Source organism: Syngnathus typhle, linkage group LG14, assembly GCF_033458585.1.
Source record: "Syngnathus typhle isolate RoL2023-S1 ecotype Sweden linkage group LG14, RoL_Styp_1.0, whole genome shotgun sequence".
NCBI classification, from domain to species: Eukaryota; Metazoa; Chordata; class Actinopteri; order Syngnathiformes; family Syngnathidae; genus Syngnathus; species Syngnathus typhle.
In genome coordinates, this window is record NC_083751.1 from 7,426,492 (window position 1) to 7,450,605 (window position 24,114).

The 24,114-nt window shown below is 39.4% G+C and overlaps 1 protein-coding gene across 2 annotated transcripts in view; it reads left to right on the top strand.

The window, feature by feature from the left end:
* The window catches only part of negr1 (neuronal growth regulator 1), an 89,605-nt gene that overhangs the window by 48,186 nt on the left and 17,305 nt on the right, over positions 1-24,114 (top strand). The window contains exons 5-7 of one of the 2 annotated variants that reach the window (XM_061297932.1): positions 7,577-7,697; positions 10,438-10,586; positions 18,313-18,354. In XM_061297932.1, coding sequence (XP_061153916.1) covers positions 7,577-7,697; positions 10,438-10,586; positions 18,313-18,354 — 312 coding nt within the window. The remainder of the gene's footprint in view (positions 1-7,576; positions 7,698-10,437; positions 10,587-18,312; positions 18,355-24,114) is intronic. The other variant, XM_061297933.1, reaches the window with a different exon arrangement.

Here is a 24,114-nt window from a genome sequence, read left to right on the forward strand (position 1 = left end):
TCCAAACGTATTACCTGGTTCACACTGATGGAGTCTCTTACCTACACTGCTACTCCATCATGATGTTCCTAGCTATGCACAAGCCATGTGCATTGAACCAGTCGGATAACAAATGCTACGGGGATTAAAAATTATAGAGATGAACAAAGGCTGTCTGTGTATTGTTGGCATGGAGACAAGCTGGGATCTACTATACGTGCTGAACCAACCAAAACACATAGTTAAGGAACAACACTTTGAGGGCTGCATGTAGAAGACGGCCATTGAAGAGGTCAATTTCACAAAAATTGGGTGAAATTACACCACTCGCTGTGATGTACTGTATTAACACAATATGTGGCTAGTATTATTGATAAACATACCATGCATGGATAAAATTGTATCATGCTAACAGCAGGTGAAACTCTTCCTAAACAGGTTCAAATTAAGTCGTAAACATCAGTCAATCGTGACTGTATTTTTTTTCTCCTATAATAACAGCATCTTGTATCATGGGTTAACAGTCTAATTAAATATTTGGCCAAACAATTTCTCTCCAATTTCAAAACAATTCATTTTAGAGGGCATAATAGGGCCATTAACCTCGAGGCTAATCACAGATTAGGGCCATTAATTAACATAACCAAGTAATGAAAACAAAGTTAAGCCCCAGCACTGAGCTATGGTAAAACCCACTAACACTAAGGCTGGCGTTTGACTTTGTGTGATACAAACCATCAGAAATAGAGATTGAGGCATCTTCATAGAGTCCGCTGTTTAACCTCTGTTTGGATTTCTTATGGTTGCTCAAGGCTATGATCATCTGACCACATTACTGGTAATTTAATTATTAGCTTCTTTTGCCTCTTGTCTTTGTACAATCTGCTGATGAATGAATTAGGGATGATTTTTTTTTTTTTTATCCATCTAATAAGGGTGAAAGGTGGCAGTCATCCAGAGACTCACCCTTTATTTCAGATTGCTGAAATTCCCTGCTTGGCTAAAATGTTAATCTACTACTATTCATTTTAAAGCCACGACAAGACAATTTGAAGGAATACAGCACAGACAGGCAGAGTTGTTAGCTTTATGCTCCATACACGTCTTCCTATGATGCTTTGTAGTCAAATGCCCCAATTCGATTCAACTAGTTTGCGTTTATTGATCTGAGACCTCCACAGGTTCCTCATACACTTACATCACAGAATGTTAACTGCACTGACTTTCTGAAAATATTCCTGTATATCGTATTTTCCACACTATAAGGCGCACCGGATTATAAAGCGCACCTTCAATGAATGGCCCATTTTAAAACTTTGTCCATATATAAGGCACACCGGATTATAAGGCGCACCTTCAATGAATGGCCCATTTTAAAACTTTGTCCATATATAAGATGTATACATTTGGCCCGCGGGCCGGACTTTGGACACGCCTGCTGTAGTGGCTCAATATTGGTCAATATATAAGGCGCACCTGATTATAAGGCGCACTGTCGGCTTCTGAGAAAATTGGAAGTTTTTAGGTGCGCCTTATAGTGCGGAAAATACGGTAGTTAAATTATTTCTGGATTGAGTGACCAAATCAACCACATTTTATTTATTCTCTATCAAAAGCTTTGCTTACTTACACAGCAGCCAGGTTTATATTGTTTTTCTGCTTATAATAACTAAGCAAGCACTGATTATGATTAATAATTGATTATGATCCTGAATTTTAGATTGGGTGAACTTCAAAGATCTTCTGCTGCAGTGCAGATAAACTCTGATCACTAATGAAACGCAGATACCCGATTTAAATCTTTGGAATGATTAAGTTCACTGTGTTCCTTGTTTGTTCCAAGCCTACAGTTATCCCCAAAAGCCCCCATGTTGTTGGGACCATTTTAGAAGTATGATATAGGAGCGAGTGTATTGGTAGAGATGTCCAGGACATTATTTCATTCACAAACATTATTTGTGTCTTCTAATGGCATAAAATTAAACAGTGCTTAGTCTCACCTAAGCAAATTTACACAGTATTAACATTATTCTTTGCCAATCGTTGTGCACTGTAAATTTGCTACACACACAACTTTTACAGCCTATGTGTGGACTGTATTCTTGCATTATAATGCGTGTGTTTGAAAAATTGCTTCGGTGAGGTGGGAGACATTACATGTTGATCAAAATGAAAAATACTTTTTGTTGATTACACTACATGTTAATTAGGTCTAATTTAATATGAGGGGGAAAGTTCCAGTTGGTCAGCAGTATCCATTAACACGGTGGCGTACAAGTTACAACTTTTAAGAGGAGACTTCAATGAAATGGATTCTGATCCAATTCTAAGTAGTCATTGCCCTCAAGCTGTTGGGATGTAAATCTGTATCTCTACATCTCTTCAGAGCTCTCATCGTGATTGCTATTTAAATTTCTTGCTGCTTTTAGAGCACGGTTAAATGTGCAAAATCTTGATCTCTTGCAAACTAAATAGTCTTGTTAGTTCCACTTCAGAGTAAATTGACACGGTCACTTTCAGCTTCAGCTTTCAGTATAGGCATAACCTTGCTCGGAAGCGTCTCCGACGTTCCTCCGGCGAGAGCGCGGCGCGTTCTATCTCCATGGGTTCAGGCCAGTGTTCATGAAGCACTGGCTGGCGAGGAAAGGGTTTCGGGTGGGCGGCAGGTGGTCTCCAAGACACGTTGGCGTCACGGCAGCGGGGGGCGGGAGTAGACTTTGTCTCCTTCTCACGCAGTCCTGACCAGATCTGCCGAGCCACTCATGCAGCCAGGTCCATGGCGTCCTCAAGGGTCCGGGGACGCTCATAGGACACCATTTCATCTTTGACGTGTTCGGCAAGACAAGGCAGTGACAAGGGCCGGTGATTTTCTTGATTGGGGGCGTGGCAGGTGACGCAGGCACGTGACAATATTGTATTCCATTTTGAATGTTTATAGTCAACTCATCTTCACAAAAATAAATAGGAAAAAAGTATGTGACAGGGCTACTTTATAACAAAAAGGCCGGTCTGGAGCACTGTAAAAACATGTCAGACAAGCTAATAATGCTTTAATATAGCTAAAATATGTACTTTGCCATGTTAAAGTTATTTGACATTTGCTTAGCTTTCTAAAAAGTCATTACTAGTCAGCTCAAATACACGTCTCCTATTAATTATACTAATTATTTGCAAAATGCAGTTTTAACAATTGACAGCTTTCTTTTGTGGTCCTCATCCAATAACCTCTGAATCTCATGTGTGTATTAGCATACCTGTTTTGTGCTATAATCACACAATAGATTGAATGCCTCGTAGGAGCTGCTCAATTCTGGGCATAAGCTGGTTATTTATATGCCTTTCATTTATTAAAACAGGAAGAACACAATGTTCCCTCGCAGTCCTGAATGGAAATCTTATTGAATTAATAAATCTTGGCAGCAGAACCATTCCTGACTGACAATAAAAAATAAAAAAAGAGGACAGTGAAGCCCACAGATGGCAGTTGAGAACAGTGTCTCTGTGTGTAAGCTGATAAGTCATGCACTGATGAGTCCATTTCCTAATTGCGGTGAAAACTCATTTTCCAATCTGACTGAAGAGATAGGGATGTTAATTGATCTTTTAATTTTAAAAAATGCTTGCGTGCTCATGGTACTTTTGTATTATGTAGTATATAAATAAATTCTGTGAAAAGGATGTTTTTACTCACCTTAGCAATTTTCTGGACATAACTGTGATCAAATGTGACCCGCTCTGGCTAAATAGACTGCACATTGCTACGATTAGTTTCCAGTAATGGACAATAATAAATTGGATAGTTACAAATTTGTATTTTAACATTAGCCTACGAAGGTCTCCATTTTCATTTCCCAGAAGCCCAAAGGTTACAATTGCAGTCAAAGTGTATAAAATTAAGAGATTAGTAAGCAATGGGCATCGTGTTTTTAGTCAACTTGTGAGCTTGTCTTGGGAAAGCAAATTTGGTCTCAAAATAACCCTCCTAATAGAATTTCATAATTTAATTTTTGAAAATGCACATAGCAAACAATAAAAGGAAAAAAAGTACGTTATAATGTGACACTGTAGCACTAAAATAGAAATTGCACAGCTGTGTTTTCAGTTTGCGCCCATACTATGTTGAATACTTGATTAATCATTGTTCAGATTCGAATCAATATTCAGACTTTAACACAAGCGCTGTAAAATAAGTTCGGCTAATCATTTATTCACTTCTGGCTGCTACAAATTATTGTCAGAGTATTGTAATTTTACATTCCACATATCCCCGACGTACAAACATCTGGCCCTCAGTCTTGCAACACACCAATTAATCATTGATAGTCCCTTGAGGCTTCTTAAGGTGAATGATTTTACATTAAAGTTTGATGCAGTCTGAACACGACCTGGCCATGAATATTACATTGAGGGTCAAACATTTTACTAATCATTAACATGCGGATGTTTGTTCACTTTGCAGGGATGCTCAGTTGGAGACCTTGCATTTGTTTAGACGACAAGCTCAGCATAATATAGACACGAGGAAATTTGGTTTGTAATCGACCCACAACTGGCCATTTATCATCAAGCAGTACCACGGAGGCCACATTTTTCAGCCGCGTGTGTGTATGTGTGTGTGCTATTCTTGGGCCCAACCCATCACCCCAATCTGGTGGCGACGCCATGAATCCAAGCATGATTTACAGCACTACAGCAGCATTCTTAGGACATTAAATTACTTGCCTTATTGAACGTTGAGGAATTTTAGTGCACTACTTTGCATTTCTCCCCTAGCACTGAAGGCGTATTTCGCGTCATATTATGATGTAAGACATGTCATCAAGTTGAAATTGGAATAATCAGAAAGGAGAACTTTTTATAGGTGTGATCATTCTTAACAGAGCTGAGTGGCAGGACCTCATTTGAAAGATCGGATTGAATTGTTATGCATGTACAGGTAAATCATATTGGACCACCTATCCTGTGGTATTATTTTATTTTATTTTAGAAAAGGTCCAAAACTGGTCAACAGAACTTTTGCTTGCCTGAACTGATATAAATTCTTCTAATGGATGGATGAGATACCTTGTGTAGTAAACAGTTATGTAAGGTGCCCTTGATAAGAGAGAACATAATAGGTAATATATATGCTCAGCCTCTCGCTGGATCAGTAAACGCTAAATCAGATTCACATACCCCACTGAGAAATCATTTTTTTAAGATATTTGATGCAGTCTTGAACACATAGACAGGTGAGACAAAACAAAATTATAATATATAGGAAATGGATCCTAATGAAGAAAGCAAATTGTCTGGGAAACCAGCCATGTCATTGATCTATTTGGGGGTAAATAATAAACCTGAAATCAGCTTGGACTGACAAACCAGGAATGGAAATGTATGTATGTAATTTTCAAACTGTTTTGTATATCAATGGTTGACATTTAGCAAAAAATAATGGTTACCAGGAAAGCACATAACAAAAATGTAGCCAGTCTGCGGTATTAACCTAAACTTCACATTATAATGCAAATGTAAAACATAGCAAAGACTAACTCAAGCTGACCCATTCGGACTGAGAAATATGTGCATGGCGCCGTGTGAAAATATTTCAGCAAGTGTCAGTCCAGCAGTTTAAAAAAAAACAGTCTATTCAGAGATGTTAACCAGCCTAGCGTCTAACCAGGTGATATTTTACGTAGATACACCAGTATATTGCAAAAATGATGTAAACTTTTTTGTTATGAAAGTTTAAGAAAGTTTAAGAGTGTAAAAATAGAGTTCTCTTCTCATGTTCACTTTCAGTACCTGTCAATCTGTTTTAGCAACTCAACCCGTCCAGTGGTATTTGGTCTTAATATGTAAAATGATCACCAAAACGTCATGAAAAATGTATATGTATACCATCATGCTTATCCCTAATCATACATATTTCTTTACCAAAAACATTCCACCAGAAACTGATTTGATTTTTAGTTTCAGTTTGTGCCAATTTTAACAAAGTAATCACAATGACTTGCTGCCACACTCTCAACCATTCCTACAATGTTCTTGCTTTCAGAACCTCCCGGTAATCAATGTCGCCGCACGAAGACATCAGTGGAAGATTATGAGAACCTACTAAACAATAGATTTTGTTCTATGTGTGATGTTCTTATTATTCCCGTGCTGTCAATCAATTCATATTGTTTATTTAATTTCCAACAGTTCATGAACCTATAAAAATGGTGTTAAATGCTTCCCACTATTTGGAAACTATCGAGTATATTCTCTTTTAATTTCCTTTTGACACACTGTAGGAGTGCGTGCATGTTTATTTGTCTCCAAGTTGATAGTGAGGTGTGATCACCACGAAGGATTCAAATTCAGTGGGTGGGAATTTGAATTGGGTCATTACTTTTTTTTTTATTAATGTTATGCGCCCTTAAAGCATGCGCACCCATTTCCACGCACAGCCAGCACGCAAAGGCAGTCAAAGTCTTGCAATACCCCACAGCATGGCATCGAACATGTCCTGTCGTGATAAATGAATGGGAAAGGGCTTAGCCGAACCCATCACTTGAATGACGACCTCAGGTCTTTCAGATTAGTCAACCCCGGCCTTGGTAGAGCGAAAGGAGTGGAATAATTGGCACACACATGCAAGGACATAAAATCAGCAGACTCAAGTCATATGAGAGTGTTCATTAGGTTGCAGCAGAATGTTGGTGGAAGCAAATTCATCATCACAGAGCACACTGTCATCTCTCTCGGCCTCTCCTACGCGATCATAGTCCACGTTCACAAAAGCTCACATGGATCTTTTTTATACTGCTCACATCTCTTGCATCCCACCTCATCTGTCAGCTGTCTATCGACTCATACAGGTTAGAAAAGAGCTAACCCTGTGGATATATTCTACAATAAATCCTAGATTTCTTTTCTTTTAGATATTTCAGCTGTAAGAAAGCTTGAGGTAGAAGGCTGATGATCAGAAGATATTTGAGCACCGTATCCAGTAATAGTGACCAACACCACCTCTGCATGTTGACCTGATCTTATTCTCTTCGTGTTTTCTTGAGTCTTATGTACCTACACACTGGTTTGCAAAGCCCTTAAGGAGGATATTGTGGATAAGAAAAAAAACATGCATTACACAGATAAGGGGAATCCAATACTCATTAAGTGTTAAATTGTAACAGTGAATGTAACACATTTTATCTTGAAGAGGACAAACAGCAGCTGCTGTCAGAATTGTATTCTTTATTGTCATTGCACATGAGTTCTATTTCTTTCTGCCTTCACGACAATGGAATTGAGATTTTCTTCACATTTCTTCACATAAAAGGAGCCTCATTCTGCATTCACAGAACCTGGCGCCGCCATTGAGTCTTTGAACTCCCATTAGGCCGTTTATCGCCATCCAGTACAAGTCATTTCATTTTCCCAACGTTGGCGACGGATTGGCACTCTTTGACAAGTTTTGTAAAATGTGAACATTGACTGCGGTATTAAGAGGCTGTCATTTTGCGTCTTTTTTTTTCCCCTTCAACCAAACCGCATGTCTTAGCACTCTCAACTGTAGAATAACAATCGAAATGTGTTTTTTTTGTAACATATTTGCCTTTCTTTTCTCCAGTTGCCCCATCCATCCATGAGATGAAAAGCCATGGTGTTGGTTTGGGACGCACTGCTCTGCTAAGGTGCGAGGCAGCTGCTGTGCCTTCGGCAACATTCGAGTGGTACAAAGGGGAGAAAAGGTGAGCCGAGATTGCTTTAGCATCGATGGTCACTTGAATGAGCTGTGTTCTATTTCTTCTGCCGAAAGGTCTGTCCTCTGTCGCGGCTTTAATTCACACCAAGAATGATTCTCATAGGGTTTTGGCCTAAACAATGATACAAAGTAGGGTTCAGGAAATGATTTCAATAGTTTTCAAATTAATCATGAATCATTTTCCATTTATTATCAGTCCTGTGTAGGTACTATTTACAATAAGTATGGAATGAATGCACAAGTTTATAAATAATCGAATATTTTTTGAAGTAGGAGTTAACACTTTGCCGGTATTCTATCACTGATAACTACAAGATTACTTGATGTTACAGGCAATGCATTAGCATAATTAAAGAGGTGCCTTTCTTATCTGTTTTCCCTCAGAAGGAAAATGGTTTGTCATTCTGGTTGGCTGGCTGCTAGGGAGAGCTCGCATAAATGTAGCCGATAAAGCCTAATAAGACCTTCCCTGGCAATCCTCTAAAATTTGTCTCTGCATATACATTACTCATTTTACACCCAAGTATCGTTGGATTAGAAAAGAAAAACATTATTGGACCGTTCCTGGTGAGCACAACTTCAATCACTTGCTCCTTCTGTGTAATCATGCAATCAATTAATTCAAATCACTAAGGAGTCAAGCTGCCAGGAGTGTTTTGTCGACTCTTAAAGACTTTTATTTTTGGTGACTTCGTACTTGGTGATATCTTAATTTACTCTTTATCAATTAAAGAACAGAAGTACCGTAATTTTTGGACTATAAATTGCTCCGTAGTACAAGTCGCACCAGCCATAAAATGCATGAAAAAGACATACGTATATAAGTCGCACTGGAGTATAAGTCGCATTTTAGGGGGAAATGTATTTGATAAAATCCAACACCAAGAACAGAAATGTTATCTTGAAAGGCAATTTCAAATAAAAATAGAATAGAGGCAACAACAGGTTGAATAATTGTACAGTATGCCAACGTTACATGACACATAAACAACAAACTGAGAACATACCTGGTGTGTTAACATATTAAGAGTTATTCAAATAACTATAGCATCAATAACATGCTAACAAGTTTACCAAACCATCTGTATCACTCCAAATCACTAAATCCAATGAAATCTTCATCTTCGGTGCCACTTAAAACAACTCTGCTAACTCCGGAAGTAGAAGATGCAGCCCTTCCTTTTCAACGTAGCTTACGTGAGACTCATCGTCAGTTGCAGTTCCAATCATTCCACAGGCCTAGAGCGGCCTCTTGCGGCTTAGTGTGAAAATAACATGTGAAATGATATAATGTGTTAATTGACAAATTATATAATAAATGATATAATGTGTTATAATTTCACATATAAGTCGCTCCTTATAAATATAAGTCAAACCCCCGGCCAAACTATGAAAAAACTGTGACTTATAGTCCGGGAAATACGATATATGGTCTTCATTGTTTCGCACAAAAAACAATAGGATTAGTTTCTGTACAACACCAAAAGTAGGAGAAATCAAGGGCCACTTTTGTTTTCCCAGTGTGTTCTTTTTTGTCAATCTTTTTTATGGCCTTAACATCATTTCAGTGCTGCTGCCACTGCTGGAAAAGCGTAACACTCTTTGACAAACTACTTTTCATGATCTGTCACAGCTTTGAATGGAGGCGAGGGAGTCTTTCATGTGCATGTCTGGGTGGTGGTGCTTTCAATCTGAATGAGAAGCTTGAACAGTTGTTTAATGTTGACCCAAAAAAGAGAAAAGCTCACTTGGAGGCTACCATCAAGATTATTAGTGAGGCTGTCGCGTTGGGACATTGCTTGACAAAAGGTTTAATGAAGTGGGTTAAGGCACAGTTCCTCATACTATAAACTATAAAAGAAGTTAGGATAGTATATACAACACGCCTGCTCTTAGAAGTATGAAGATTATGACAAGGGTACTTCCTTAAGAAAGGGTTTAGTTCAAGAAATTGCAAAGGCTTGAAATGTAACATATTTTAATGTAATCATAGAATTATTATCATTGAATGATTGTCAAACAAAAACACAAAGATATTGTTTTTAATTATTTTCACAAAGATGTTTTTCATTTAAAAATATGATTTAAAAAAAATATTTTATGATGTCCTTCTATTTCTGAAATGAAGTAAAACGAGTAAAATAAATATACATAGTACAAATATAACACTTGAATGTTAATAGTTTGAGTCACTGCCATCTTGATGCATTTCAATAGATTTTTGAGGCTATTTTGGAAGAAACAATTTAGATAAATACTAACAATTTAACAACACAATTATGTTAAACATTTACAGTGCAGAGCTGCCAAATGTTACAAGAATATCCGAATGCTAGCTCATTTCGTCCGTAACACGTTATGATTGTTCTGAATATATTTAAAAGAAAGTTATTTTGAGCCTTGAATTCTGCAGGATTTTATATATAATTCCACACACTATTTCAAGCTATAAATGACTGTTAATTTCATAACACAGCACAACATAATAAACTTATATTGTAATGGAGCACCTATCTTGTTCGTCATTTCACCTTCCTTTTCAAGGCTTCAGATCTAACACACCAAGAAATAACTGGACCAGCTGAAGAGGCTATTGAAGTGCTACTTAGTGTCAGGATGACAAATATTTGCGCTGTCCTTGACACCTCTCTCCTCCCCCTTGACATTTTCTGCACATGTGGGTGAGAAATAAAAGCTTAATGTGTTTCATTGTGCTTGTTTCTCAGGATTATCAAGGGCCAGGGCATCGAGATCAAGAGCCTCAGTTCCAGATCAGTCCTAACAGTGACCAACATGACCGAGGATCGTTACGGAAACTACACGTGTCTTGCTACCAATAAACTTGGGACCGCTAACGCCAGTGTGCCTCTCATTCGTAAGTTCCGTTACACCGGATTTTTTTATTCTCATTTTTGTGCTGGTTTGTCAAAGAATCTTTTGGCTGCTAAAGGCGGTTTGTGACCTCTGAAGCATTTATACCAGTGGAAACCCACAACTAAGCACTATTTCAACTTTTTGCCCACACATCCTCACCGGCGTTAAGTGCGTGTTGGCCCGCCAACTTTTATTCGCTTTTATTCTTTTCAACTCACCACTCTTGCTGCTTGTATTGAGCATATCTTGTCTGTGTGTTGCTGTGGGTCTACTTTGAAATTTTGCATGAGCATTGACATTTAGTTTCACGTCAAGATTAGCACAATTACAGCACAGGGGTCAGCAATGTTAAGATGAATGCTGAGAAGGCAGGCTGACCCTGATTGCAAGTGAAGACTGCAAGGCAAACCTTTCATAACTTTTAGATTTTTTAAATATATCAGACTAGGTTCAAAAGGTGGAGGAGACTAAAAGCCAAAGTGCTGGTGCACAGATTGTCAGACATCACAAGAATAGTTATTACTCAAGGCAAGAGACTACCATACAATACAGATGACCGAAATATTGTATGATTGAAAACCATGGAAATTTGAATTGTGTATTAACACAGACAAACTACTGAGACCTACTTGGCATTAATTATCATACAGACGTCTTGCAAGACTCAACTCAAAAAGCGAGGATGAATATTTATATTTTTGGCAAACCGCCTGCAAGAAAATACCATCGATCCATTCCCTTCCACTTATCTGAGGTCAGGTCACGGGGGCTGCATCTTAAGCACTTCCCTCTCCCCAGCCACATCGCCCACTCTTCTGAAGAAATTGTGAGGCATCCACAAGCCAAGCAGGAGACGTAGTATCATCCCGGGGTTGTCCTCCTCTCAGTGGGATGTGCCCTAAGCACTTCTCGAGGGAGGCATTCGGGAGGCATCCTAACAAGATGCCCGAGCCACCTCATCTGGTTCTTCTCAATCCGGAAAATCGTATGATTCAGCTTTACCACCCTATTTGTATGGAAGCGCTTCAATCTCATTTCGACCCACAGCAGGTGACCATAGGTGAGGGTAGGAACTTAGATTGACCACTAAATCGACAAACCGATACAGAGCCTGCACCACTGCCGCACTGATCTGCCTGTCAATCATCTGTTCCATTCCTCCCTCACTCGTGAACAAGACTCCAGAGGGCACTTCACCTGTTTCCGACTGAGTAGCACCGTCTCGGATTCGGAGGTGCTGATTCGTATCCCAGCTGCTTCACAATCGTTTGCAAACTGATCCACTAAGAGTTAAAGATCTCATGAGCCAACAGAACCACATCACTTGCAAATAAGCAAACCCTTTCGCTGCACCTAGAAATTATGTCTATAAAGGTTTTGACATGATCACAAAGTCTCTCATGGAACAGGATCGATGGGGAAAATGGGGTGGGAAAGTTGTTTATCAATAAACGCTGCTACCTGGTTGATACCTATATTTGAAGATTGTTATACCGTTAACATTGACCAGCTATTGCTTCCCATTTACTTATTTACCATAGAAATTGCCATTAAAAAGGTGTTGAATAAACTAACTTTCCTTGGAGATATCCTGCACAGACACATCCCATCTTGGATAGTCCCACATATACCTCAGAGGTTTCTCAAATAAGAAACAAGCGTAATACAGGATGCCTAGAGAGCCCAAACCTAGAATAGAATTGAATATCCTGCTTCTTTACACGCCCTCAGTAATTTTTCAACCCAGTGTGCATTAGAGGAGGCTAGGATGTCGGAAGAAGTGGCAGAGACCAATGTGGTTGGTAAAGAGGAAAGTACAAAGCTATCTCACAAATACTGGAACAGATATGTTATCATTTTATAATCTTACCAATATCTACAGCGATGAATCATTGAGGATAGGTCCGCAATATGTCAGAAAAGACCTAAACCTCACCCAAGGACAGAAAAACTTTGAATCAATAGGACACGAAAAGTGTGGCATGAACCTTATACACCTCAAACGAGATAAATGTGTCGTCCAAACAATCGCAAACTGAATGACGGGCTTGATTGGTAGTCATTACAATGACAAGCAACTAGTGAAATAAAAATACTTTTTCAGCACAAAATGCAGACAGCTGTATAAATATGCAGTCATCAAGCAAAAATAAAGTGTAATGATACAATGGTGGTTGTGTTTGTAGATGATGGAGAAAATCATCATACAATTCAAGCCTGTATGCCACTGAGCGGCGAAGGTTCACAATCGTTTGTGACCTTAACTGAATGCTGACGAAAAATCAACATTAACAATGTTAAAATTTGCCACTCAGCGGGATACAGGCTGTGTAAAGTGACCAGTGGTTCAGGGATTACGATAGAAGCTGAATGTGCAAATGATGCAAAGAGCATGTTAAAGTGTCCAGTGGTGTGGAAGAGCGATCAATAACAGTTATACAAATATTTAGCTGTGGCAGTTTTCTTAGTCTTCTTATCAATATGTCATTGTCACCGTCATTGAAAAGGCAGACGATTGTGGTGTCGTCTGCAAATTTACAAAAAAAAAAGTTTGACTGCTGTGTATTAGTTGTAAAGTAGGAGATAAATTAGTTTGGTTTGCCACGTCCAGGTTTTTTGTTGTTACTCTGCCAGCCGTAATTTATAAATCCAATCTTCACAAATGTATCCGAATCCTAAAGGAACCGTAATAGATATTACTATATATTGATCAATTTGATTTATTTGAGGCATTGGCTTGGCTACTATGTCATTTGATTTAGTTGATAACAGTTATCTCTTTAATTTATGTGCGTGAATGCTAGCTGCTATGTACAGGCATAATTAGCTTTTCTCTTGAGGGGAAAAAGGGAGCTGTCTTTTTGGGGACAGGGGCTTATGTGTTCAAGTGGATGATTCACCCACCAATTAATTGAGACAAAATGTGAGCATGAATAGAGTGTGGCAGTAGTGGAGCAACTATGGCATTTTACAAACTACCGTAATTTTCGGACTATAAGTCGCACCGGAGTATAAGTCGCACCAGCCATAAAATGCCCAAAAAAGTGAAGAAATGTATACAAGTTGCTCCTGAGTATAAGTCGCCCCCCCACCCAAACTATGAAAAAAAACACGACTTATAGTCCGAAAATTACGGTATGTGTTATTGAGCCTCTGTTGGATGTGACTTATAAGACAGAATCCCGTTATCTTGTCCACCTAATGCACTTGCCAAGCTGCGAGAAGCAATGCCAGTTAAGGATTGAAGAACAATGATGTAGAGCAAGGATAAAAGGGAAAAATCAATTTAATGTATTCGGTGATGAAATATGAACAGGTGAATTGAATTATTCACCAGTTTGCGCAGCACCCTTAGATGATAACATTGTCCCTCGTAAGCCAGGGACCGGGAATACAAAAATATATTTCTGTAGCGTTTGCTGTTGTCAAAGGAGCATGCCGTAGTCCTGTTTGTATATGCACATAGAACATCAAAAGAATAGCTCAGATCTTTCAATGAATGATCATAATGTGACGCCGGCGAGGCCTAAAGGGAAAAAAGAAACCCTCAGCATAGTTGGAGGAAATGGAATCATCGTTGAACCACCCACAACTTCACTTCACTCTTGATTCCCTCATCGGTCGTTCTGGCACACTTTTACTTTTCTGTCTGATTCTCTTATTTCTTCTTTTGTCCTTTCCCCGTCTCCTATTCATCCCGCGTCATCGTTTTACACATCTATCTCCTTCTTTCACACACACAAAAAGTGTGCGCTCTCGCCCCTTTATACTCATGAGCAGAGAAAGGACAATTCTGCTGTCGCCCTTAATGAGGAACGGCAAGCAATCACTGTGGTGCACTCTCACAGGTACACGGATGCAAATAACAGAATCCAGAGGTGAGACCACAGGTGACTTTGGGGAGCTATTTTAGAAGCAGTCAATAGCCATTGATGAGTAAGATGGGAAGGCGAACGAGGCTTGCATATTTGACCGAGCGTCATACATTGCATTGAATTTCAAGTGGAAGCAGAACATGGCTGTTGTGTGGAGAAGGGTCTGAAGATTTATGTGTCCTGATTGTATGAAAAAGGGGCAGTACTCTGACTTCAGCTTTGTTGGTTCTTAATATTCAGATGTCTTAAGTTTTGATATGTAATATGACAAATCATTATATATATATAAAATACGCTTGTAATCTTGGATGGTTTATTATTATTATCATTATGTATTTTTGTTTTGCAAAATTTTATAGGATATAAACACAATCAGTCTGCAAAAATGTGCAATTTCGAAATGCATAAAATAGAGCAAAATTAATTCTTCCCTCTTGGGTACATTAACTAGGAACAACTTTGTGAGCGACGATATGACTCGACTTGTGGTATTTCCGATCATGACCTGAAATTCTAAAACTTGAGCATATGTTTAAATGATAAACAAAGACTATGTAGAAACAATCAAAGGTTATTTCAATGACATTAAATAAAAAGCAGACAAGCAGCTTGCTAATTTTGCAGCAGGCTCTTGCTGTGTTTAAATCCTTTAGTTCCATAAACATGCTGGTATAAACTCATTATATATGCATAAATGAATGTTAATGCCTGTGAACAAAGACAAACATAGAGCATTAAAGCGCTGACATGACACGTGTATTGAATGCCTAAAAAAAAGTTTATCAGAAACAGAAAACAAGGGATTAGATTCAACCTGCTCACTAAGTGGGTGTGTCCAGCTGAATTTAGAGTTGGAAACACCAAAAGAAATTGTAGCCATTATTTATTTATTGTCTATCTCGTGTAATTCCCACTTTCCTTTGGGTAACCACATACTACAGTTCGATTTCCCATTTCGACTGCAGGATAGAAGTAAAATTTGATGAAAAGAAGTGAAGCTGCTCTCTCCAATTTTCTGAGAAGTCCTCCAGCTTAATTGGTCAAGCTCTTATACCCTCAGCCCACCTCGGCTTAGCCCCAGCGGAGCTTTCTCCTTCTTCTATACCTCTGCTTTCACCCCCCCCCCCCCCTCCATCTGTAATCAGAAGAGACTGATGAAGAAAAAAGTAATAACTCACTTTCTCTCCATCACCGCCCAGTCTCCCTCAGGCAGAAGAGTCACTGCTGGCTCTGGATAACGGGCATTGTGTTCGATTGTCACTCCTATTAATCAGCACATGTAGGTGTCGTTCGGACATGTCTCCTCAGCTGACATGATGTTGTTTGCTCACGCTGTGTGATTGTGTCTGAGTCAAGGAGCAAGGGGATGACAGCTAAAATTGAGACCTGGGCCATAATCATAAATCATTATTGAAGCCAGGTGGAAAATGAAACCTACAGATGTACCCTTCTGCAAGTTGCACTCATCAGAGTTTGAAATCACTCCTGTCTAGTTTTTTTTTTACTTATATAAGAAAATGTCAATCACCCAAGGTCAATCCTGACATAATGCACACTCGTTGGTTGGTGTTTGTCACGGTGGTTTTATGTTAAACACTCACATATATGGGACATGGAAATGTTTGTCTTCTCCTAAAAGAAGACTAAAAATATTGCACCGTTTACTTGCTTGAATTTACATATTTAGGCAATCAAAAAGCCATTAACATTTTTTTTCACTGGGATGAGGAAACGTTTGGTGCTATGACAATGTGTTTAAGCTGCAGCCCAACGGGTTTTAGACATAACGCCCACGTCACAACATCTCCTGAAGCAAGGAACATTTATCCCAGGATGAGTGAGCATCGTAGATGCCCTGCAGGACGATACACAATATGGGCAGAATAAAAAAAATGAATAATTGTACAGTGCAGTTTGCAGAGAAACTAACACCAACTTTACCACCATATTTATGAATAAATGAATGAAATAGCTGTTAAACTTCAAGAAGTTGTTCTGTTTTATTAGTTTGTGCATCTTGGCAAACACTGCAAATCCAAAAGGGAGAGTTTTCCAGTCAAAAGACATGTACCAGACAGCAATGGAGCGACTGAGTGTCTGAGAGCTGGACGGATTCACTGATAATTCATGCTAAAATATTAATCAGATAACCTGAGTCTGTCTGTTTGAAGAAAGAACTCAAAAGAAATTGTCTTCGCGTATCTGCTCCCGGAGGACGAGTTGAAGTGGAAGCATTCAATGAAGAAAATATGCATTCGACCTGCCCCCGCACCCGTATGCATTGTGGAGAAGCCACATGAATGCTGATCTTTACAAATTTTCAGCTTCAAAGGGGAATGATGAAATGAAATGAAAGCACGCGGGCCTTAATTGTTGGTGGCTTATTCGAGTAGAAGACAACAAAGTCAGTAAACAACAGACAATAGTAGATGGTATGGATAAATTGAATGCTAAATTTGTAATCTGATTCAAATTAGAAGTCTGGATTGGCTCTTGGCTTGGATGGAAAATCCTAATGCAAAATCCATTAACATGCTGGTCTGTTTTTTGATACTGAATGTGCAAGGCTGCCATGACTTCCCTAGTGACATAGACGCTCTTCTTCTGTCACCAAGCCGTGAGGAATAAAGTATCTCACACCTTTTGTGGGAAGAACAAAGAGTTTGAACAGCTGACTGTGGGCGCATGTCCCAACTGCATAGCTGAACAAAACAAGCAGCATAACCACCTCATTGCTTCCCTTTGACACTTTAAAGCTCGTTCACGCAGTGGGAACTTAACATCAGTTAAAAATTTTGTTTGCTGAAAGTGATTCTGGAAATACAGAAACGATCTCGTCCTCCAACGTGGCAGACAAACAAATATCAACAATATGATTGAAACTGTCGATACTGTACTTTCTTCTCATAACACCCTTTGTTGAAGCTGGTCCATCTTTTGTATTTGGAGTCATAAAAAGGCAAATTGTGCAGAGTTGAGAAATCCCTATGTATTGTTAACCTCGTCTGGCCCCCGGGTGTGGCATTTAAAACCTGGACTATGAAGAAAAAAGTTCCCATAAAGTTTTGAACATCCCTAGATTTTACATTATTTCATCCCCCAATTGTCATTAATAGTGCAGCCTGATATTTTCCCCTGCAATTCTCGTTGCCTTACCATTACTATTCGACCAATGTGTTTGAATTGTGTATGATATTTATTTCTGGCAGTTTGTCCATTGCATGCGCCAAATGCACGAATCTGCACTCTGAATTGACAAGTGTAATTTGGCAGCTTGGTGATGATGTGCTGCCTTTACGAGTGAAAATACAATCCATGCACTGTCTTGATAGGGGGCTTGCTTTTTACTTATCAGGTGAGCACAAACAGCCACGAGCAACCCAATAGCTCTGAAGGGGCACTAAGGTGCCCTTCAGTAAAGAGTTATCAATGGCTCATTTGCAAGAGACTTGACCACTGCTCAAAACTCATTTCAAGGGGGTCTGTAAGGTATAAAGTGTTATCTAATTATATACTATACCTCCCGTAAGAAATTTCTAACAGTCACATGGAAAATTGTAGCCATCAGAGAAACGGGGATTTATATCGACGGCACGAGGCATGCAGTATGATTGACATTTTCACTCAATGTGATGTTTTCAAGCATCCTTTATATTTACATGACTGAGACATCTCTGCTACAGGAAGTCTTGAGCATGTAGAGGTTGCATCTTACCACAGAGATGCTGATCCTTTTGTCGTTGCATGCTCTTCTATTTTTTTCTTCCTTTTCACGTTACGTCTCCATTCTGTTAATAATACATGAATGTCCTCTTTCCCTCCCCTTTCCCTTTCCCCTCTCCTCCCCTGTAGCAATTATTGAACCCACCACCACTAGTGCTGTCTCAAGGCCAGGTCAGTATGTGTCACTGTGCTGTACATCAAACTAGCAAAGAGGTCCGCTGCCTCATACTAACCAGACCCGTTATTGTCTCCATCTTATATCAAATGGCTGGATGCAACGCCTGCTGGGTGTACAGCTTTCCTGTACGTCCTTAATTTATTATATTTGCTTTTTTAAATTTTTTTGGGCCTCATAATTTTGGGTTGGCTTCAACACCTCGGCTCTATAGCCTGGAACCATCTCCACGCGGTGTCCCTTTCCATCACAACGCTGCCTGCGCCTCTTTCTCACTTCCCCACGTGAAGTAAATGGTAGCATCATCAAAGTGGCTGTTACATATGCCTCTGGGCCAGATGCTTTTCATAATGCTGATGGCTCCCTCTTCTCTTTGGCTTTCCCACGACCGCCGGCATCACTCTCTTTGCTTCTTAGCACTAGTTCAACGTAGCAAACATCAAAGGCAGGATGCTGATGGCTCTCGGTTTGTTGTTTGGAAGATGGAATCGCTTCGCTCTTTGTATTTCTCCTTCATTTATCCCTCTTTCTTTCCGAGGCTTAATCCTGTAACATCCCTCTCCCTTCTTTCTCTTTCTCTTCCATCTCTTTATACAACCATGTGGTGTTGTGGCCACCCCTGATCTGCTCGTGTTGTTATTGGTGGTGGTGCACTGTCAATGTCACCCTTCTTCCCTCACACTCATCAGTGTACTCTCCCATATTGCTGTCCAGAATAATCCCTTCGGCCTGTTCCTCTTTTCTCACTCTCTAATGCATTTCCATAGTGTAATCTTTTTGCTGCTTATTTCAGCCTATTACTGTCCACATGCAGAATCGTTGAGGAAAGAAAGAACAGTTGACGTTAACCACGGATGGTTTGGTCGTGTCTTTGGATGTTTTAGAAATGTATAAAAAGCCATGATGTCACACAAGAAGCACTGTGGTGAGAATGAGTTCAACTCATGCTTTGTGTGCGTTCTTATAAAAATGAGTGAATTAATTCAAAGTGGGCAATGTTTATTTACAGACCACCAGAGCCTCGACCCTATGGGGGTTGTTTCTCAGTGCCTCAAACACATTTGTGTTGCATACAAATGCAAAACAGCAAAACAATTTAGCAAGCAAATTTCAAAGTGTGTATAACTGCCCGTTAAACACAATCTCTTTTCATAAATGAAACAAAAAGAAATTGAAATCATCCATTCCAAGATGTTCCCAATCTACAGCTGCAGTTTGTATTTTTAATAAAGGTCAATTTCCATCACATAAATACGTAAAAGTGGAAAGCTATCTAGTTGTCCTTAACTCTGAAGCTCGGCAATGGATGATGTAAGGAAGTAATCACTGCTCGTGCTTCAAAGTCTCTTTACATTATGACTAAATGCAGTTACTCCAGTTCTTCTGTTATTGTTAACCTAATGTTGAGCCATATTGGACCGATTAACCAAGACTTGTGCGCACTACATTCTTACAGGGCTATTTTTTTCTTTCTTTCTTTCTTTTTCCCTTTTGCTAACAATGTGGTGGCATCAGCAGCCAATACACCCCAAAAATACCAATTGAAAAGCAAAAAACACTTGGGCTTGGTTCCGAAGTTGTGAATTGAGCAGAGGTCGCACAAGATTTGATGGTTTTATGTGACAACATGCATGGTTGTGATGCAACCTAAAGCTTTTGTCAGACCCAATGAATTTTGTTAAAAAATGTAATTACATCGCCATATTTTTGTGGCTACAAAGTTTCTTACCACATATGTTCTTGTCTGAAATGACGTATATTGAGTTATCACTAACGAATCTTTATGGAATCGAATACCATATCGATTATTCCATTCATTACATGGGTAATTCTTTACATACATTAGCTGAGTTAGATAGAGGATTATAGCAAGATATATTAATAAATTGCAAAGTATGCATTGTGTCTTGTTAACAATTTGATATAGAATATAATGTCTGTTGGTAATGGAAGTGTTGTCTTTGGTGAGTAGGAGTGATGTGGTGGGCTAATATTTCGTATATACGATATGTTGTTATGTCTGTGATTGGCTAGCGACCAGTTCAGGGTGTACCCCGCCTACTGCGCAGAGACTGCTGGTATAGGCCCCAGCACAGCCGTGACCCCCCTAAAGGATAAGCGGTTTGGAAGACGTTAAACACCAAGCGCGTCATCGTGTCCTTATACTAGAAAATAAACTCTTGAAATATTCAAACATTCAAATTCACCTCTGCTTCCAGACCTAACCTCATGCAAGGTTTGGTATTGTATGATGGATGTGCTCAGTGTTTTTGTGGCTTTATTGTCCAGCCTTATGAATAGATAGCATTTTTTCCTCTTTGACAGTGTGGAGACAATGTGTGGGATAAGCAGGAACTCCCCTGCCCGTGCCTCTACTACCAAATATAATTACCCGTGGATATTCTGATAAAAACTTTAAATAAACTCAGTGCCGAGTAGCAGACCTGGCGCGACCTCCATCTCTCATTTGATGTAATGCCGGCAGAACAAATGACAATTTCATGGTCCAAAGGAGCACCAGTGGAGATCAACTCGTGCAGAAACTCAGTTCTCTCGTTTACTCCTGACCTTTCGAAATTAAAAGTTGCCTTACTTAAATAACTAAAAAATGAGAATAATTATAGAGACCAGCAAATACTTTTCTCTCCACTTGTTTATCATCTGCAGTCACTTCTCTTTTAATAATGTTTGGAGTATAAGAGAAAAATATACAATTTATGTCTGCAAGGGAAACAAACCATTAAGTAAAAACGTTTATTCCTCATAGTGAGCGTTTCTGGAAGCCAACTAAGCAAATTTGATAAATAAATAACTGATCCATATTTTAATAGACCTTAATAGACTTTTTATATTACTTCCTGGATCATCTGGAAATTAATGAGAATGTAACATAAAATCATTTACCGAAAACAAAATTAACTTTCACAAAACCAGTTTATGCATATGAGATGAACACTTAAAGTACAGCCTCACTCAATTTTGGGAGCAGCAGAAGTCTCAGTTGAAATATATGGATCACACCGCAACAAGAGCAGAAACTTTTTTTTTTTCCATCTTCCATGTTTGCAACAGGATTTGGAAAATCTCTTCAAAAGCCCGTGGTGGGCAGAGAATTGACTTGGCATCGTTGCGGTGGAGAGGCGGCTTTTGGAACCTAAAATGTTCAGTTGCAAGCTTAGCGTTTGGGCTGGAAATGGACGGTATGGAGGCAGTAGCAGAGAGCAAGGTGAGAGATAAGATGAACCTTCCTCACTGACCCGCTCCCACCCACGCTGTGACCAACTGTGACAGATGGTGAGCGCGTTCATCCACCAGCACATTCTACCAAAGAGCAAACCGGGAGTACTTCAGGCGTTCACTCGTGTCACCGGCCATCGCAACTCCACCACGGCAAACGTGACTGGAGCCTAAGCCAGCTGTGACCCAAGCCGCTTTCTCCCACCAATGTCAAACCAATTGTTATCATCACAGCTACTGCGACATCAAAATTCAGTGTTAATTATTACTGGCTCTGCCAGTTCAACTGTGCTCTAGTTTATGTCCAAACCCACTTAACCCGATATCCTCCCTGTCTTCAGCATGTGTGTTTTGTCTGCATTCAGCTCAACATAATACACAGCACCCTGAAGCTGCTGGCTTGCTGCTACCCTGTCATCAAAATGAAATGTAGATGTGTGATGATAGCATCTATTCCCAGAGGCTGTAACTTGTCTTTATTTCTACAAATCACTTGACAGTAGAAAAACTGTACTAAGTGAACTAAACTTCTGGTTCAATGAACACTAAATGCATTATGCATGAAGTGTATGACTCCAATTCCTGAGTGTTTCTTATAAATAAACAAAGAAATATCCATGCAGACTGAATGTAGTGGAATGAAGATAACACGCAAAACTTTACCCCAAGAGATTTTAAATGAGCAGGTTAAGGAAGGTTACTCAACGTATTCAACACATGTACAGTTGGCAATTGACCAGCATCCTAATACGGATTGCATTGTGCTTTTTCCAATTCCATTGTGCTGTGTTTTGTCCTCTTGTGTGCTGGAGGTCTTTCTCATTGGCCCGTTTCATTTAAACGGGTCAGTAGCTATTGGGAAGTCACAATTAAGCAGTGGTTGGAAACACTGTGAGGGTGGTCACATTTTAATTCAAGATCTATATTAATGTCTAAGTCTTCAGAAAGAAAAATGTTACTTACGGGACTGCCTAAAGTCAAATTCTTTGAAAATATGGACCAAACTCATAAATTAATCTGTAAAATCTCTACAAGGTTCACATTATCTCTGCTGTAGCAACGAGAAGCACAAACTGAAAATATGAAAATGTGTCAAGTAGCAATTACAACATTGTCAGCTTGGACAACAGTGTCCTTGGATTTGTGAGTCTCCCCAGTTAATGGCAATATGAATACACCGCACTTATGAAACATTCATCAGGATGGACCGGATCCCACTGATAAGGTTCTATTTTCTGAAGCGAATTATCCGGTGAGTCTTAGCACGCAAAAAAAAATACAGCGTTAGTATTCGCCTGCCTCACTTAACACTGTGTGCCGGCTGTCAGACCCACTGAGCTACCCACACAGATAATCCGTTTTGGAAGTGCGTTTTCCAGCAGCCTTATCAGTCTATGGTAGCGAGATCAAGAGCAGTGCAAGCCCTTCTGCGACCTTCCTTCGGTCTCGTGGTTTGTTTAGAGGCAATATGCTGACCTTCATTTTTGAAAAAGAGTTAACTCTTATAGAACTCAAGTGGCTAATAAACAGATGTGTGCATGTCATCTCGAATTCTTCACCTCCAGTTCCATGGATGCTGTAAATACAGAGATGAAGACTTGTTGTGACCAAAGGTTACTTCAAAACCATTTGTTCTGTCCCCTGGGAATGCACCCTTTACATTAAATGTATCCTCTCCTTTCTAGTTATTCATACTCCTCATGAGCGTTACATGGTGATCGTGCAAAACATCAAAGCAGGCTTGCGATTCAAGTCCGCCTCAGTGAACATCACTCCCCATGTCTTAATGCGACATTTGTATGCAATAAGATCATGCCAGCATGAACTGACTTTAAAAGAACTTCTTTTGCTACCCACGCAGTTGTGAATTGTGATTCGATTTAAAGTGTCCTTTTTTGTATTGACATCTTTCCCGGTTTTCAATCTTTTATTTTAAGTCATACTCATAAGCTGAAAGTTTTTCCATATAAGCAAAGACCACAGAGTCACTTGTTATGTGACAAAGAAATATATTTTTTCAACTAAAATCTTTTTCCAACTTTAATTGGAACTCTAGCTACAGCACTCGTGGTTATTAATGAAACAATTCAGTTGGAAAGAGGAATTTGGTGCTCCCAACACGCAGACAGGAGTCAGTTGCGCGAGAGATGAAGCAGAAAATGGATAGCCATTTCCTTTTATGGCCACAGAAGGCTGCTGTCGAGATTCAGTCTTTGTCTATAATTGAGACACCAGGGTATATTCTTTTTCTGGACAGAGTCTAATGGTTTGTGCATTAAGGGGCATGATTGAAGAAAGCCCTATACTTACAGTAAGGGCTGCAGTAAATCACAAAATGCCTTTTTTTTGGGTCCAATTTTGTTGATGGTATTGGTCTCACACCGTGCAGTTTACATCACTATCGCTCTTCCTCATGTGCTGGGAGCACCCTTTGGTAAATGGGTGTAATTTTGCGCTAAGAGAATGAACACGCAGTGGTAATGAAAGTGAAGTGTTCCATCCTTTCCAGCGATCCTTCA